This window comes from Trematomus bernacchii, unplaced genomic scaffold (assembly GCF_902827165.1).
Source record: "Trematomus bernacchii unplaced genomic scaffold, fTreBer1.1, whole genome shotgun sequence".
In the NCBI taxonomy this organism is placed as follows: Eukaryota; Metazoa; Chordata; class Actinopteri; order Perciformes; family Nototheniidae; genus Trematomus; species Trematomus bernacchii.
This window is the reverse complement of record NW_022987649.1, coordinates 1,483,016-1,500,466: the sequence shown is the minus strand read 5'-3', so window position 1 is coordinate 1,500,466 and position 17,451 is coordinate 1,483,016. Positions and strand designations below refer to the sequence as shown.

The window sequence follows — 17,451 nt, the reverse complement described above, 5'->3', positions numbered from 1 at the left end:
ATTGCATGTATTTTTAACGTGCATTTCCAGAGCTCTTAAGGGTTAAAAATCACCCCCACATTTTCCTTTCAGCATCTTTTTGCAATAAAGGATAAATTATTTAAAATAACACGACCTTTTATCTCACACCCTTTGAAGGCAGAAAATTAAAAATGTAAATTGGGAGCTAATTAATATGCAAATGTATTCGTTCGCTGTTAACAATTAGCAATTAAAGCTGCAGTGTCTAGAAAGAGCACAGACAAAATTAGTAACTTCATTTATCATTTAAAAAAAGAGATCTAAAAACGTACATAAAATTCTAATTGACTTCCAGGATTCCCACTGTCACTGCCTTTGTTCGCCCTGTGCTTCTGAAATATATGCTGGCGTGCCTTCAGCGGCTTAATTAATACCACTTTGTGTAAAATACACCGTGCCTTTAAATGGTAGATGTCAAAAATAATGCACGCAGTGCAGGCTGAGCGGCAGTGATGGTTGGAAGTATCTGTGTGTGTGTGTGAGGTGTGTGTGTGTGTGTGTGTCTGTGTGTCTGTGTCTGTGTGTGTGTGTGTGTTCTTCTTGACTCTCTACTGAAGTGCAGTTTGAAATCTGTTTCCCACAATGTGATTCTATCTGGGTAATATTGGAGCAAAGGGGAGAGAGACACATAATAATTTTGAATTAGAAAAATATTGCTTATTAAAATTATTTAGGATAATATATTTAAAACAATTATAATTCAAAATAAGGAATCGATATGATAAAAGGGGAGTCGTCAGAGTAGATTTGGAAGAATGATGGAAATCTGAATGTAACTGCACAGAAAGAGTGTGATGTGTTCAGGGACCCTTCTTCACCAGGTTCAGATTCATGGCACAGACGCTGGATCTGATGTGAATAATCTCTATATTCGTCTTAAAGATTTAATCAATTACAAAAAAAGACAGAAAAAAACATGGCCTACAAATGAACAGACCTTTATAGAGGCAAGTCAAAACAAGATGATTTGGGATTAAACTGGGACATGTTGTGAACTGCCTTTTTGAATGTGAAGCCCCACTGTTCCAAGGAAGGAAGATTAATGTTAGAGTAGGGGTAGCTCCAGTGGAACGCTCTGTTCAGGACACCAGAGGAGGGGTCAGCCCACCTTTATTAGCAGATAGCCTTTTCTTCTCTGACAGCTTTTTATCAACTTTTTTCCATAACAGAAAGATATTCTGAAATGTTGCTCATCTACATTTGAAGAGGCATCCTCTTAGAGATGTAATGATCTCCCGGCATTTAAAGGACACGTCTATGATATTCTACATTTGTATTATTTCTAATGCCTTGTTTCCGCTGAATGCTCAGCTTCACTCTAAACGACAGCAGTTTGTAGGAATGGGTTTGTGCAGGACAGATGACATCATGTTGCAATAAGTGACATTCTGACGACAATTCTATGATCCGCTTTAAACCTGAACCAGGTTCACAACTTTTCCTAATACACTGAAAAACTGAAACGTTGACGTCAATTAAATGTATAATGTCAATACATTTATAATGTCAACAAATGTCCCTAAAGTCAAACACAATATTTGTTATTTAAACTTAATATTATTGCTTTCAACTAACCTAAAAACAGTTTTGTGAAATCTGTTGACATAATACATTTAATTAAATATAACGTTTCAGTTTGTTCAGCGTAGAAAATAGAGCGAGTGAGATGCATCTGGTCCTGCTGTGGTCCGACACTCTGCTCTGAAGTCTAGAGGAACTTCCTCTTGTGTGTGTTATGGTTAAAGTAGGAGAATAAGAAACATATGAATGTATTACGGACTGTTAGACTGTGTGTTTGGTCATTCCGCTGAGAGAGCGTCTCCCCTGTGTGAACCCTCAGTGAGTCCTGTAATATTACCCTACTTACAAAAGCACTCATATTACTTGTGCGACCACCCAACCATGCAAATTCAATTCAGCCTAATAGTGCACCACCAATAGTGCATCACACATGCCATTCAGTTTAACTGCAACCGCTCCGAATTCAATTAGAGGCAGGGAATGTAAAATGGACTCTTTTACACGTAGACAAGGTTTTATCCTCTCTCAGTTCTGCATGCTGTTTCCCAAACGGCATTAAAGCAGAATGTGTAAAACCACAATGGAAAGGCTGCGGTGGCATTGTGTTTTAAATAAAGCATGTTGGGGCTACTCGTGTGTGTGTTTGTGTGTGTGTGTGTGTGTGTGTGTGTGTGTGTGTGTGTGTGTGTGTGTGCGTGTGTGAAAGACAACTGGAGTGTGTTAGCGATGTCCCGTGGTGCTCCTCCTCCCGACCCAAACTCTTCTCTCTTTCCTGTGTGATGGCCATGGCTCCGCTGTACTCGTTCCCCTGCTCCACTCAGGGCTGTTATCGCCCCTCGGCCTGTAATGAGGGGGGGGGGGCGACACATGTCCGGCCCCCCCACTGCGGCCTGATAAGCGCTCCCCCCCATGCTTTTATTATGCATGCGTAAGCTGCTAACAACCACGCAGGAAAAAGTGTGGCACTTACTTAGTGACATTTACCTCACCGACTAGTCCACACGGGGAGGTGGGGGGGGGGGGGCAATAACAATCAGCATGCATTTAATTTAATAAGAAAAAAATGTTCCCTTTTGAATAACACAGGCAGAGATATAGCTTTCTGTGTGTGTGTGTGTGTGTGTGTGTGTGTGTGTGTGTGTGTGTGTGTGTGTGTGTGTGTGTGTGTGTGTGTGTGTGTGTGTGTGTGTGTGTGTGTGTGTGTGAACCATAACAGTTGTACCAGCAGACTTCCGCAGTGCAACATGAATGCTAATCAAAAGAGCTGAGGAAGCAGCGGTGGATTTATCCCGGAAACAACATTTCTTGGAATTGAATCTGACCCCGGGAATTGAATAGAGGCACGTTGTCATGTAAGGCCGTTTTTTAGCTGTGGGATAAATAATGGAAGCTAAGTTGTGGTAATTGATTTCTCTTCAGTCCACTCAACTGAGTAATCTGCCAGGGATACATCCACTAAGCTGTTCATTAGAACATTTGCCAACATGCAACTCATTCTTAGCTTACTCCCCAAACATCACGGGAAGAATACAAACTCAGAGTCAGAGCAGATTTACAATCCTTTTGTGTTTGAATGTTAAAAAGACTTCACATTAAACTGTAAACTCAAATAAATCAATAAATCACTCTGCACATGTGAGAAGAAGCTCACTTTACTCTTTACACTAACAGATGTAATATAAATTCTGAGAAAACAATTCATTTCTATACATTTTTGTAGGGGAAGGATTCAACAGATTAAGTGTGATTTCTATTGTGATTTCATTATTTTAAAGAAAATATTTTTGAAGAAATCTAGTATTCTGCTTTCTATATTGGACTGATTTTATTTAGATTTAATGAAATAATAACATAGAATTATTCACTTCAGCAGTGGATTAACAGCGGTTCCTAAGGAATGGTAGCGTTTAGTGAGATTTGACTTCTAGAGTGTTTCTGTTTCATACAGTAATTATATGTGAGTTTGAAACATTCACAATCATTTCTGTGTTTGCATGCATGCATATGTGCTGGTGTGTAAATAAGTGGAAGCCTGTCTATATATCTGTGAGTATGTGCTGTATATATGTAGATATGATTTGTGTCTGCATGCACAGTATGCATAACTAACTTTCATTTGCTGTCTCCACATGATGTTGTATCATTTGGATTGTGGAAAGGGTTGCTACAGTAATACGTTGGTTTCACACCTCATCTGTAATTTCTATAAAAAAAACAGATACTTGTAACAATTCTTAATGTATTTAGTAGTCTATGTCTAAATATTCTGTTTCTGTAAGAGATTGGTATATTATACAGTATTCTAATTTATCTTGTGTATTTAATATTGTGTATTTTTCATTATTTTCATACTGTATGTGTATACACTCACCGGCCACTTTATTATGCCCACCCTAATAGTACCAGGCTTGACCCCCCGTCTGCCTTCAGAACTGCTTCAATTCTTCGTGGCATAAACTCAACAAGGTGCTGGAAACATTCCTCAGAGATTCTGGTCCGTATTGAAATGATAGCATCTGGAATAGGCTGTGGCCTTTAAACCAGTGGCGGCCGGCCCATAGGGGCGCTAGGGGCGCCGCCCCACCTCTTCCCCTAGATTGTCATAAAAAAACATTTTAATTGTATTAATTATTTTTCAATGAACAAGGTACATATTATATACTTGGTGTCAGTTAAATGTATACTCTACGATAAAATATCGATACAAATTGTTTTACGAAAAGTTAATCTTTGCCCATTGACTCTCGTTATAAGTGGTGCATGCGCAGTCCGCACCTCTTCAATGCAACAGATAGGAGCAGCTCAGGGCGCACCAAACTGCACCCAAAGCAGCTGTTGACACCACCAACAACTAGGGGACAGCAGGAGCGCCAGAGTGAGTGATTGACGTTTGAATGAGAGAGAGTTAGACGGAGACAGAGTGTAAACAAAACTAGATAGCGAATATGGAGAAGGAACATGATGTTTAATCACTTAAAGAAACACCCTTTTGAGAGGAGGACACTGGAGGGAAAGCTGAGAGTAAAAGAGCTCGGACCTGATCAGCCTGACATAGGCAGGAGTTAAGGACAGAGGAAGGCAGTATACCTGCTCTTTTTCAAGGAGCTGGTTACAACCTTGGTTGTAACCATGGTTGTTTGAGTTACTGTTCCCTTTCTATCATCTTGAACCATTCTCCTCTGACCTCTGGCATCAACAAGGCATTTTCTCCCAGAGAACTGCCGCTCACTGGATATTTTCCCTTTTTCAGACCATTGCCTGTGAACAATAGAGATGGTTGTGCGTGAAAACCCCAGAAGATCAGCAGTTTGTGAAATACTCAGACCAGCCCGTCTGGCACCACCATGCCACGTTCAAAGTCATTTAAATCACCTTTCTTCCCCATTCTGATGCTCTGTCTGAACTTCACCAGGTCGTCTTCACCATGGCCGTGTCTCAATTCAGGGGCTGCACCCTTCGGAGGCTGCATTTGTAGACCGCATACGTCACTTCCGCCGAAAGAAGGCTGTCCCAATTTTTTTTTTAAAGACGAGACTCCTCCAAATGCGGCCCATGAATGCAGCCTTCTTTTCCCGGATTTGGAGGATACATCTGATGTATCCTCGCGTCTACCATATCCCAGGGTGCAATGCGCGCAGGGAAGAGTGAGTTTTTTTCAAATGAAATGGCTGTCTGGTCAGACACTGGCCTATGTAGCCGGTGTCACGTGGGTCACAGGTGACTTAGTTGTTATTGGTACTGGAACTGCGCATGCGTGCGATGGATATATCCAGTGCTAAAGCACCGCCTCTGGCGGTCAGTAGGGACAAAATAGAGCTGCCTACATGCATTGAGTTGCTGTTATGTGATTGGCTGATTAGGTATTTGCGTTAACGAGCAGTTGAACAGGTGTACCTAATAAAATGACCGAGTGTATACATATATATGTATATATTTACAATATTTGCTGTTTATGTTTATTTTGTATTTTATTGTATTTTTATTTTTTTATATTTGTTAGAAATGTGATCTACCTACCTACTATCTATCTGTATGCTTGCACAAATATTATTTTGTATCTATGCATGGATTTGGATACAAATTCCTTGTCAGATAAATGTGATATACACATTGATCAGTAAATGGATGTGTCCCTCTGGGGGGTGCACCTATTAGCTCCTGGAGTGTTTCAGTTTTTCTCAAAGTGAGTGTGTGTGAGTGCAGGTCTTCCTCTCGTCCTGGCAGTGATCCTCTGCTCTGAGCTGCAGCTCACACACTCCACAGTGTGCTTAGTGAAATCACAGAGTAGGCGTGCGGTCTGACACCCCGCTGGCTCCGACCTGTTATTGTTTACCACTCTTAAGAAGATGTCACCAACAGCAATACTGTTTTATCCACTTACACCATTTCAAAGGAGTGCAAAGGGGCCCAAGGGTGCAATGAAAGAAGCTTTAAATAGTCTTCAGCGCCGGTCCTCGGGGAATTGCCCCTCGCCTGAAAAGACCTCATTTAATACATTTGCTCTTTAGGCGTTCCTCTTTTCGTTTTGCATCGTCTTATTATGGATTCATTTGCATGCAGCCCTTTTGGTCTAAATATTGCCCCTCTTAGCTAGTGCTTAACCGTACATATTTTACTCTTTCAGGAGGACCACCTACAATCGCTTCCATCCCATCTGCCTTCATTAGCACCAGATAATACCACGGCTGTATGCTTAATGTAAGCACTGCTAAGTCTAATTTTCTACAAATAATTCCCCTTGATCTCAAGTCAAATGGATGCAGGGGGGCTGCTCCAAGTAAAGTAAGTATGTACATAAAATGAATTATAGATGGCAGAATGTGTGTTTCAAGTGTGGCTAAGAGAGAATCAGTGAGTTTATTTTAATTAAGGGGGAAAATATGTGTGTGAGAAAGAGTTTATAATACTTGCACTAGAGAGTGTATGAAAGTGTGATTGTGAAATAGGCGTGCACATTTATATACAAATGTCAAAATGAACAGAACATCTGATTTTAATTCACAGACACAACACTCTGTAGCACAACGTTCCTATCATCGCTCTAGTGAAGGCATAAAGTGCCTCCAAAATATAAAATAATAAATTAAAATAATAATGAAACTAAATCACAGGTATTTATTGTGTACAGAAAAATGTAGGTCAGATATCCAACGGGCTAATGCAGTGGTCACATGATGGCTGCAGTTTGCTATGCAGTGAACACACGTCCATGTGCAATAAAGGCAGGGAAGAAGAAGACCGTTAGCTAGTAAACATGAGCTGTGGTCGTAAACTGGATGAATATAAGATGTCCACCTCTTCTTGACCTCTATGCATAACGACATAAGCTAAAGAAAACATGTGCAGGATGATTCACATTTCCTTTATCAAAACTTTGACTAAATATATTTGTCAATGCACTTTTTCTCGTAGACATAGATGAAACTATGACGAGACGGCACCATCTCGTACACTTACTGTGACACAATCAACATGTAAAATAATATAAACTTTAACGAAATCCTGTTGACAAAAAACTCCCGCCACCACAGTTCCATGTCACTGGCCCAGCAACGTATTTCTTTTTCCAACCTTTCAAAATCAGCCAAACTTGAACAGTTTTGATGGACTCAAACAGTGATGGGTTTCATTGTCTAGGATAAGAATCAAATGCTGACACCTTTAGTAAACTAAACATTCCAGACAAAAATCAGAACAAGCTTCACTGAATATGAGAAACAGATATTTGACACAGGGCTGGACTGAGTCTGAATGAAACAGCTGACACAATGAACACGTATCCGTCAGGACTCGAGATGCTCAAGAGGGTCCGAAACGTAGGAGCACCGTTCCTTACATTTAGACACCAGCTTTCACTAAGCTAACCTTGCCAAGGTAAACATACTTTTCACCAGCAGACAAAGTTAACAACAACCCAATATAAAAGTAAAAGGAAGGCTTTTGAATGTTTTACGAGTAAGGAAATACTGTACATGCATTATGTTTGTTAGAGCTCAAAGGCACATGCAAGACAACTCCACAGAGCATCTTTAACTTTCTAAATAATGATGTGATCTCTTACCCTGATTTAGGAGTTTTACAAACTTCATTTCTTTAAAGAACAAAAACGATACACAGCCTAAACACACACTGTAAATGTGTAAGTGGAAAATGAATGACAAACCAATTGGAAAAACCAACAAATATGAATCATTGAGAGAAAGAAAATAGATCTTTATATCAAAACGTTTCCTCAATATTAGTTGACACAGTGTGGTGCAGCACTCACACTAACTTGAGCCCCAGTTACACTGCTCTCCGTCTGTACTTTGGAGAGGAGATACTGTTAGCGCTCTGATGAGGCTGATGGAAGCGCATTATCAAAATCAGGTGCTTTAGTGTGTGTGTGTGTGTGTGTGTGTGTGTGTGTGTGTGTGTGTGTGTGTGTGTGTGTGTGTGTGTGTGTGTGTGTGTGTGTGTGTGTGTGTGTGTGAGCTGTTCATGGGTTGGCCTTGTTTTAATAAGAGCTGCAGTCTGCAGTGGGATCTGCTCTGACAGCGTGAGTTCCTCAGGTTATATTGTTATTATTGATCCTTTCTGGAGAGCTGTACTATAACTGCATGGTACACTTATTCTATAAGCCGAGTTGCTGATGTTGCATAGAAGAACAGGGTACACACACTTCTTATAAGCAATATTTTATTTTTGCAGCTTTCATATCTGTAGTGTCGACTTCTAGCACTGTCACTTTGTCACTGAGAACTTTTCTTTTTAAACTGGTTATGGGTTAACATTCAAGTAATCAAGTCGATTTAACTGTAAGGAAACTAAACAGAAATAGGGCTTTCAAACAAACAAATCATAATTGAAAAGAAAAGTTATGAATTAATGAATACTATTGTTGTATTTTTGCAGAACAAGATAAGATAAGATAGGACTTTATTTATCTCAAGGTTTTGACATTTCATAGCTGAGATTTAGAAAATCATGAATCATTGAAAATTGGTCAGAAGCAAGACCCACAAGCTGTCAGAGGATCAGGTTGTCCACAATCCCCAAAGAAGTCTGTCCTAGAACAGGATCTGGGATCAGTGATGAACTTTAGGATTAACTGTGGTTTACTTCACCAGGGGATCCCCATGCTGAACATATTACTGCTCCAGAGCAGGTTATGTTGGAGATAAGAGATCAACTGACCAATCAAAACTCAGTGTGCAGATTGTAAAGTTTTTATACACAAATATCCATGCAGAAAGTATTTTGCTTTAAACCCGAATTATGTATTCAAATCATGTCAAGGTTTAACTTATTTGTATGGGTCTAATGTGTTTAATCGTCATGGTGTAGTATCGCGCTCGGTTGCAGTACACTTATCCGTGTTTTTGAGTGGTTATATAACTCAAACTCCGCCCCATTTATCTGAATACTCGTTGGCAGACAGTGAAACTCTGGGTTGACCCAGCAGGTTGATAACCAGCGTTATAGTTCAGGTGAGCAGGGGGGGTTGGTTAGGGTGAGTGAAGACAGATAGCAGAGATCCAGGGTCTGCTGGCCCCCTGACAGAGGCCTCTGGTCAGACACACTTTAAGCAGGTGAAAACAAAGGCCAACAGTGAGATGAATACCAGATGTAACCTTTGATCCGATGTACCACGTTGGATCCTCTCAGGAATGATCAATAACATTACAGATTAAGTGGTTTAGATAATTAATGACATACTTCACTCTTCATTGTGCTGTTCTGTTTTGTTTTGTCTTTTGAATAAAAAAAAGGTTGGGGATGAGCTTGTATGATAGATAAGTTTCGAGAAGCATAACGGTTTTATGGGTTAGACAAGTCAAAGATGTTGAGTCGTGAACGAGAGGTTAGCTGCGACCAATGAGAGCGCAACAGGAAACTAGGCTGGGAAGGATTGAGTGAACACACACACACACACACACACACACACACACACACACACACACACACACACACACACACACACACACACACACACACACACACACACACACACACACACACACACACACACACACACACACACACACACACACACACACACACACACACACACACACACACACACACACACACACACACACTGTGACCTTTTTACCAGTGCTGGACTATGGGGATCTGATCTATATGAATGCATCTGCCCATTACCTGATCAAGTTAGATGCCGCCTATCACAGTGCACTGAGATGTGTTACTAACTGTAAAGTACTTACACATCACTGTACCCTGTATGCCAGGGCAGGTCTGCCTTCACTAACTGTACGGAGGCTCAGTCATTAGGCGCGTTCACACCAAGTACTTTGCCGTATTTAGTGCCGGCACTCAGTGCCCCGGCATTTATTACCCCAGGGCATTTAGTACAGATCGCGTTCACACCGGAGTACTTTTCCCTGAGGGAAGATTACGCAAATGAGCCGCTGACGTCACTTCGTCTTCTTCTGCTTTGGGTTTACTGGCAGGCCGCAAACAACTTCACGGTGTATACTGCCACCCGAAGTCCCCGGCCGGAAGTCCCCGGAGTTGGGGACTGGCTAGAAGCTGCTGGGACTCCTAGGCCTTCCGAATAAATCGCCAGAACGCCGACACCTCCTCATCTCCACCGCTCCCATGTTTTATTTTGTGTTGCCATAAGTTAGTCTCTCTGGGTTTGTGCACTGGGCGAATGCTAATGCTAATAATGCTAATGCCAGGATAATAAAATGGCGGCTCTACAAAACATTTCAGAGTTTTACGGGGCGTGGTTTGCAATTCGCCCAGCCAATCAGAACTGGGGCACTTTTTCCCCCCAGGAAAGTACCATCTCTCAGCAGGCACTAAAAATGGGGGTAAAAGTTCCAGAGATTAAGTGCTCTTTTTGGTGTGAACGCGACATAAGGGGTACTAACGGAACTAAACGCGAAAAGTACGGTGAAAAGTACTCCGGTGTGAACGCGGCTATTGGTACATGTTTATCTATAAAGCCATGTTGGGTAAATTACCAACTTATATCTGCTCTTTGATCTCACAGAGAGTGGCAGGTAGCTATTGCCTGAGATCCCAGGATGTGTTTTTATTACATGTGCCAAGTGCTAGGACTGTTTTAGGTACAAAAGCTTTTATGTGTGCTGCTCCTCTAGCTTGGAACACTATGCAATTTTTTTTTAAACTGAGCATTTTGGTTCCCCTGCATCATTTTAAAGCTCGGATAGATGAAATGTTATTTGATACCAATGTGCTGCAGGTCTCCTTTGAAAAAGAGATCGTTGATCTTAATGGGATTTTACCTGGTTAAATAAAGGCTACAAACACACGCACGCACGCACGCACGCACGCACGCACGCACGCACGCACGCACGCACGCACGCACGCACGCACGCACGCACGCACGCACGCACGCACGCACGCACGCACGCACGCACGCACGCACGCACGCACGCACGCACGCACGCACACACACACACACACACACACACACACACACATCCCCCTGCCACAATACACTTCCTCATGATACATAAGGCGCGTTCACACCGGAGTACTTTGGAGTACTTTTCCCACAATAGTTCATCAGAACTACGATATATTTGCGTTCACACCAAAAAGCCCCAGGAACTAAAGTAGTTCAAATTAGTTCGTCTGACCCGCTTTTCAGTCCCTGCTAGAGAGCAGGGACTGTCGTGGGAGAAAATAGTTCGTACGTCTGATTGGCTGTGCGGAATGCAAACCACGCCCGTTTGACTCTGAATTTTTTTTTTGTAAGCGGCCATTGTATTTGCTCGCTTCGGGCAGCGCACCCGAAGAGATTACTTTTGTGAAAGCAGTTATTATATCAACACTAAATAAATCATCGGAGCGGTGGAGTGATGAGGATGTGTCTGCGCTTCTGGCGATTTACTCGGAGGACGCGAAGCGCCGCATTCAGAAGCTTCTACTGAATGCAGTTTCCGTGGCTCAGCAAAGTTAGCAGACCTGGCAAAGTCATGTCTGGACGACTACGAAGGTAAAATAAAATACATGCACTGCACTGTTTTAATCTGCACAATACTGGTCTTAGATGTACTTCTATTTGCTCAGTAGATCGAGCTAGCCATGCTAGAACTTGCTATCATAGGTCCAAGCTGGCTAACAACATCTAGCTAGCTAGCTATTCTCAGCCGTAACCGCTATGAACACGTTTTGACTTGTGAATAAGTGTGCAATGTTCTGTAATTTGCTTCACTAACTCATGGCACTAATCGTGTGTTTCAGGCGAGGTGTTTCTCTCAGGATTAGAAACTAGTTTTCCCCTCCGGGAAAAAACGATAATATAATGTTAGCAATTAGCATGCTAGCTGGACATAAGGCTACCTCTAACAATACATTGTAATTTCAAGTCATTTGCAACATTCATTCTACATGTTAATGGTAAAAGCTTAAACAGTTGATTACCTGCATGCCACAAAGACTGATGTTCTAATATTTTTGCACATTTAAGTAGAAATGTAATTGAAATTCTATTTATTTTTCCTTTTTTTTATTGATTGTTATAATTGTACTATAATTGTAGCCATGTTATGTTAGATGTCAATCCACTTACACTAACTACTCTGGCCTTGAAAGAAGGTTACACATCTAACTGATGTCCACTAATCCCTATAAAACAAAGTTCAAGCATACATTAAGCACAAAACAATAAATAAGGGCACTTTGATATTTATTTTTTATTTGATATTATTTGATCCTATCTTATCTTCTACTTTACACCTGCATTTTGTACACTGTCCCTGCCTGCACCATGTCCAATGTTGGACAATGTTGTCTCGTTGTTGCGATTAAACTGATCTTGTATCTTGCATATTTCACCTTAGGAAAGTGGGCACGCGATGACAGCTTCCTTGACACCATCATGGCGATGGACTGCTGTGCCATGGTCAGCAAGGAGAATGAGGACCTGCGTGCCAAGGAGATGCACGACGAACGGCTGCTGCATTCACACAAGGCCCAGGAATCGGACGACCAGCCGCTCATGGTGCCAGGTGGAGCAACAAAATACCTTTCAGGCTGGGCTTCTGGCAGTGCTAAGCGAGCTGATTAAATCCAACAGGCCTTCAATACAAAAATTAAGAAAAACTTGTCGTTGTTGATAAACTGTACAATGACTTGTTGGGAGGCGTGTGGTGCAGTGGTCTGGTGCGTTGGTGTTCGGATCAGGGGAGCACAGGTTCAAACCCCACTGCAGTCAGGATGTCGTTGTGTCCCTGGGCAAGACACTTCACCCCAAATTACCTACACCTGGGACAGTTCATTTTGTATTATTGTGATTATATATATATGCCACTGTTATTAATACTGACACCTAACTTTGCACTAAGGTGTGTCTGCTGCTGAGCCTACCTATTGTTATTATATATATATATATATATTGCCACTGTTATTATATTGTTTTGATACTACTGACACTTATTGATCTGCTGCTGATAAATAAAAGAGAACCTACATGCACGGCACTAGCATCATGACTGTCTTTGTTTAAACCAGCAGCAGTGCAGCGGTACACAGACTAACCTGTGTGTGTGTAACGTAGTTCTTCAGGTGTGTATGCTTAACATGTATGTATTTATCACAGTAAAGATGGTATACAAAAGCTTTTTAAAGAGCTTTCAACCTCATCCCATTGTCTTTAACACACATTTAACATAATAATATACTCATATTAATATACAAATATACAGTATGAGTACTGTTTTGATACTGACATTTAATCTTTGCACTAAGGTGTGTCTGCACTATTGTAATTGTGTCTGTTGACTGTGGTAAATAAAAGAGAGAACCAAATGCACTGTACAAAAGATCAGCTTTATTGTCAATTTACAATTTCCATGCTGTTCAGATGCCTCATAAGGGCTGTGCGCGTGTCTTGCCCCGCGGCGTTTTTTTTAGGTTGCGTCTCCCCAACGTTGCTTCCAGGCGAATACAGAGGAGTTGAAAAGAGCCCTTGGACATTCGGAAATCTTTGATCCACTGCACATTGGTGTACGTTGGCACCACCTTCTCCCACCAGGCCGATGTTCTATTGTTCACCCAGAGAGAGCGCGGGACACGACGCGTTCCGTAGTATTCGCATATCTGGAACACATACAAAGACACAAATTAGCCCTACATAACTCCATAAATCCTACATTAGATAGTATTAATGTGATTTAATGAACGTACCATTGCTGTTCTTTGTTCGTCGTCCAATCCTTTTGTTAAGGCTTCTTAACCGCCTTCGCCTCCGACTCAGCATTTCTATTGCATTTGAATGGTCGATCTGTATTTGTATTTGTGGCTGAGTTATTGGCTTAAATAACTCAGTTACGAAGCTGTATAACACGACCACCAAAACGTCAACTCCATACCGTGTCTGAGGTCGGAAGGTAAACAGAAGCATACAGCGGAAGCGGAAGTTTTTTTTCTTCTTCTTCTCTCGGTTTTTTTGGCGAATTGCAACTTTAAGGTGCATACCGCCACCTACTGTACTCGCCGTGAAGTTGTTTGCGGCCTGCCAGTAAACCCAAAGCAGAAGAAGAAGAAGTGACGTCAGCGGCTCATTTGCCTAATCCACCCCCAGGAACTCATTTTGGTGTGAACGCGATCTGCTTTAGTTCATCAGAACTAAAAGAGCTCTCATGAACTAAGTTCTCATGAACTATTGTGGGAAAAGTACTTGGTGTGAACGCGCCTATAGTTGAGTGTAAGGCAAGGCAAGTTTATTTATATAGCACATTTCAACACAAGGCAATTCAAAGTGCTTTACAAAAATGAAAGACATTAAGAGCATTAAGAAACATATTATAAAATGACATTTAAAAACACTCATTTACAGTAAAAGCAAAGATACATGAATAGAAGTTACAGTGCAGTGTGAGATACACACATCTGAAATGTTGAGCTCTGACTCTCAATCATTGCTAACTTTTTAGCAGTAATAGTTTTCTATCACCTCCCTTTCTTTCTACTTTCTTGTTTAACTTGTCCTTTAGTTATTTCAAGTGTTTCATGCTAAACGAACCCCCTTTTGGAAAATTATAATCTGACCCCATGGTACCTTTTAGTTTTCGCCGAAACTATTCCTCTTTTTTATTTTTAAATGCACATAGTTATGTTTACCTTGTCTTTCTAGGACTTCTTTTGGTATCCTCCGTGAACCAGGGTCTTGAAACCAAAACGGATTCCTGTACCCCATGGTACCTTTTTAGTTTTCGCCAAAACTATTCCTCTTTTTTATAAATGCACATTAGTTAAGTTTAAGTTGTATTTTCTAGGACTTTTTTGGTGTCCTCCGCGAACCAGGGTCTTGAAACCAAAACGGCACACGTAGGGGACTTTAACCACCTACGAGGGGACTTTAACCCCAATAATGACTTTAACCACCTACGAGGGGACTTTAACCCCAATAATGACTTTAACTACCTACGGGGGGACTTTAACCCCAATACACGTAGGGGACTTTAACCCCAATACACGTAGGGGACTTTAACCCCAATACACGTAGGGGACTTTAACCCCAATACACGTAGGGGACTTTAACCCCAATACATGTAGGGGACTTTAACCCTAAAAATAATAAGCCTGAATATATCAATTAAAACCAGCGGCAAAATGGCATTTAAAAACAGTCATTAAAAAGCAAAGATAATAAAATAAACATTAAAAGAAAAAATACATGGATAAAAGTTACAGTGCAGTTTAAGACGTGAATAGTTCAATTAAAAGCAGCGGCAAAAAGAAAAGTCTTCAGCCTGGATTTAAAAGTAGTCAGAGTTGCAGCGGACCTGCAGATTTCTGGGAGTTTGTTCCAGATATTTGGAGCATAATAACTGAACTTTTCCATGTTTAGTTCTGACTCTGGGGACAGAAAGCTGACCAGTCCCTGAAGACCTGAGAGTTCTGGATGGTTCATAATTTAGCTGGAGGTCAGAAATGTATTTTGGGCCTAAACCATTCAAAGCTTTATAAACCAGCAGCAGTATTTTGAAATCTATTATTTGACACACAGGAAGCCAGTGTAAAGACTTCAGAACTGGAGTGATGTGATCCACTTTCTTATAGTTAGTGAGGACTCGAGCAGCAGCGTTCTGAATTAGCTGCAGCTTTCTAATAGCGGTGAAGCCACAGAAAAGAAGCTCCGCCTCCAACAGTGAAGCCCACAAAGACGAGCATGCTGTCAGACATGAACACACACTGAGAGAGAAGTGTGTGTCTGTACCTGCAGCTGCTGCAGGACCTGCTCTCTGGGCTGGACCTGGTGTCTGCTGCAGCTCTGCTCGTACGCCTCCATCACCTCCGTCAGGGTGAGGCTGCTCTCAGCTGGAGGAGGAGAACACACTCAGTCACTGCATCCAGAGAGAGAGAGAGAACACACTCAGTCACTGCATCCAGAGAGAGAGAGAGAACACACTCAGTCACTGCATCCAGAGAGAGAGAGAGAACACACTCAGTCACTGCATCCAGAGAGAGAGAGAACACACTCAGTCACTGCATCCAGAGAGAGAGAGAGAACACACTCAGTCACTGCATCCAGAGAGAGAGAGAGAGAACACACTCAGTCACTGCATCCAGAGAGAGAGAGAGAACACACTCAGTCACTGCATCCAGAGAGAGAGAGAGAACACACTCAGTCACTGCATCCAGAGAGAGAACACACTCAGTCACTGCATCCAGAGAGAGAGAGAGAACACACTCAGTCACTGCATCCAGAGAGAGAGAGAGAGAGAACACACTCAGTCACTGCATCCAGAGAGAAAGGTAAACTGTACTGCAGTGTGTGTGTGTGTGTGTGTGTGTGTGTGTGTGTGTGTGTGTGTGTGTGTGTGTGTGTGTGTGTGTGTGTGTGTGTGTGTGTGTGTGTGTGTGTGTGTGTGTGTGTGTGTGTGTGTGTGTGTGTGTGTGTGTGTGTGTGTGTGTGTGTGTGTGTGTACTGCAGAGAAGATGGCCATCAGTGAGAAATGAGAAGGACATGAGTGTCTGTCTGAACAATAAATCAACCAATCAGGCGTCTCAGTTGATCAAGCACAGCCTTATGGGAAATTCCAGATGTGAGAGACTACAGGGAACTTCATAACGGACACACTCACACTTTTTTATTATTTGTTTGTCCTTCAAAAGCTGGATCACATTTGAAAGGTTTTTAGATGATAACATTTAAGGAATGCTAAATCAAATATAAATAAAGACCTGGACAGTGTTTTTAAAGTGTGATTTGAGCTCCTACTACATTCACAGCTATGGACATGATACACAACAGGATTGCACAATTTGAAAAAAAAAATCTAATTGCGATTATTTATTGCACTAGCTGATTTTGATCAAATGTCAATTGATTGTGCAGCTCTAATTCAAAGTGTATTCAGGACAGAATGGTTCTGGGACACGGTTAGCTCTAAACGTTTGGATAAACTGTCCTAATAAGATAGTTAACAACGTGATAAATATGACAGCTTTATATTCAATTTCAAGTGGTGATGAGGGTAAAGAGGTTATTCTAGCCTGATGGTTGCAAGAATGATTTTTGGAAAGCACACAACACATTTATAGCTGTGTTTAGGAGTTTGGATACAGCCAAATATATTGTAATGCATAGTGGTTCAGGTACCTTTAACTTATATGATATACAATTAAAACAAGCTATAATACCCAGTAGAAAAAAAAGCATCAATATAGTGAAAGTGTGGAGTGTGTTGTTTAATGTGAGAAATTCACCCACAATATGCTACATTTCAGGAGCTTAAAGAGAGAAGTTGTTTAATTATACAGCAAATTAAGACATTTGAATGTTTGGGATTATTTAAGTAATGCTATAGGTGAAAACGTTTTTAATTCATGGTGACTCAATGCAATGACCATAGTCTTCAAAATGACACATCGTGATAATGAATCAGCCTCAAACGTTTACTGGTATTCAAACAGCAGCTC

At 41.3% G+C, this 17,451-nt stretch overlaps 1 protein-coding gene across 1 annotated transcript in view; it reads right to left on the bottom strand.

Annotated features, from left to right (window-relative positions):
• Positions 1-17,451, bottom strand: part of si:dkey-288a3.2 (protein phosphatase 1 regulatory subunit 37) — a 74,217-nt gene that overhangs the window by 56,522 nt on the left and 244 nt on the right. Inside the window, 1 exon segment of the mRNA XM_034134770.1 lies at positions 15,746-15,846. Coding sequence (XP_033990661.1) covers positions 15,746-15,846 — 101 coding nt within the window.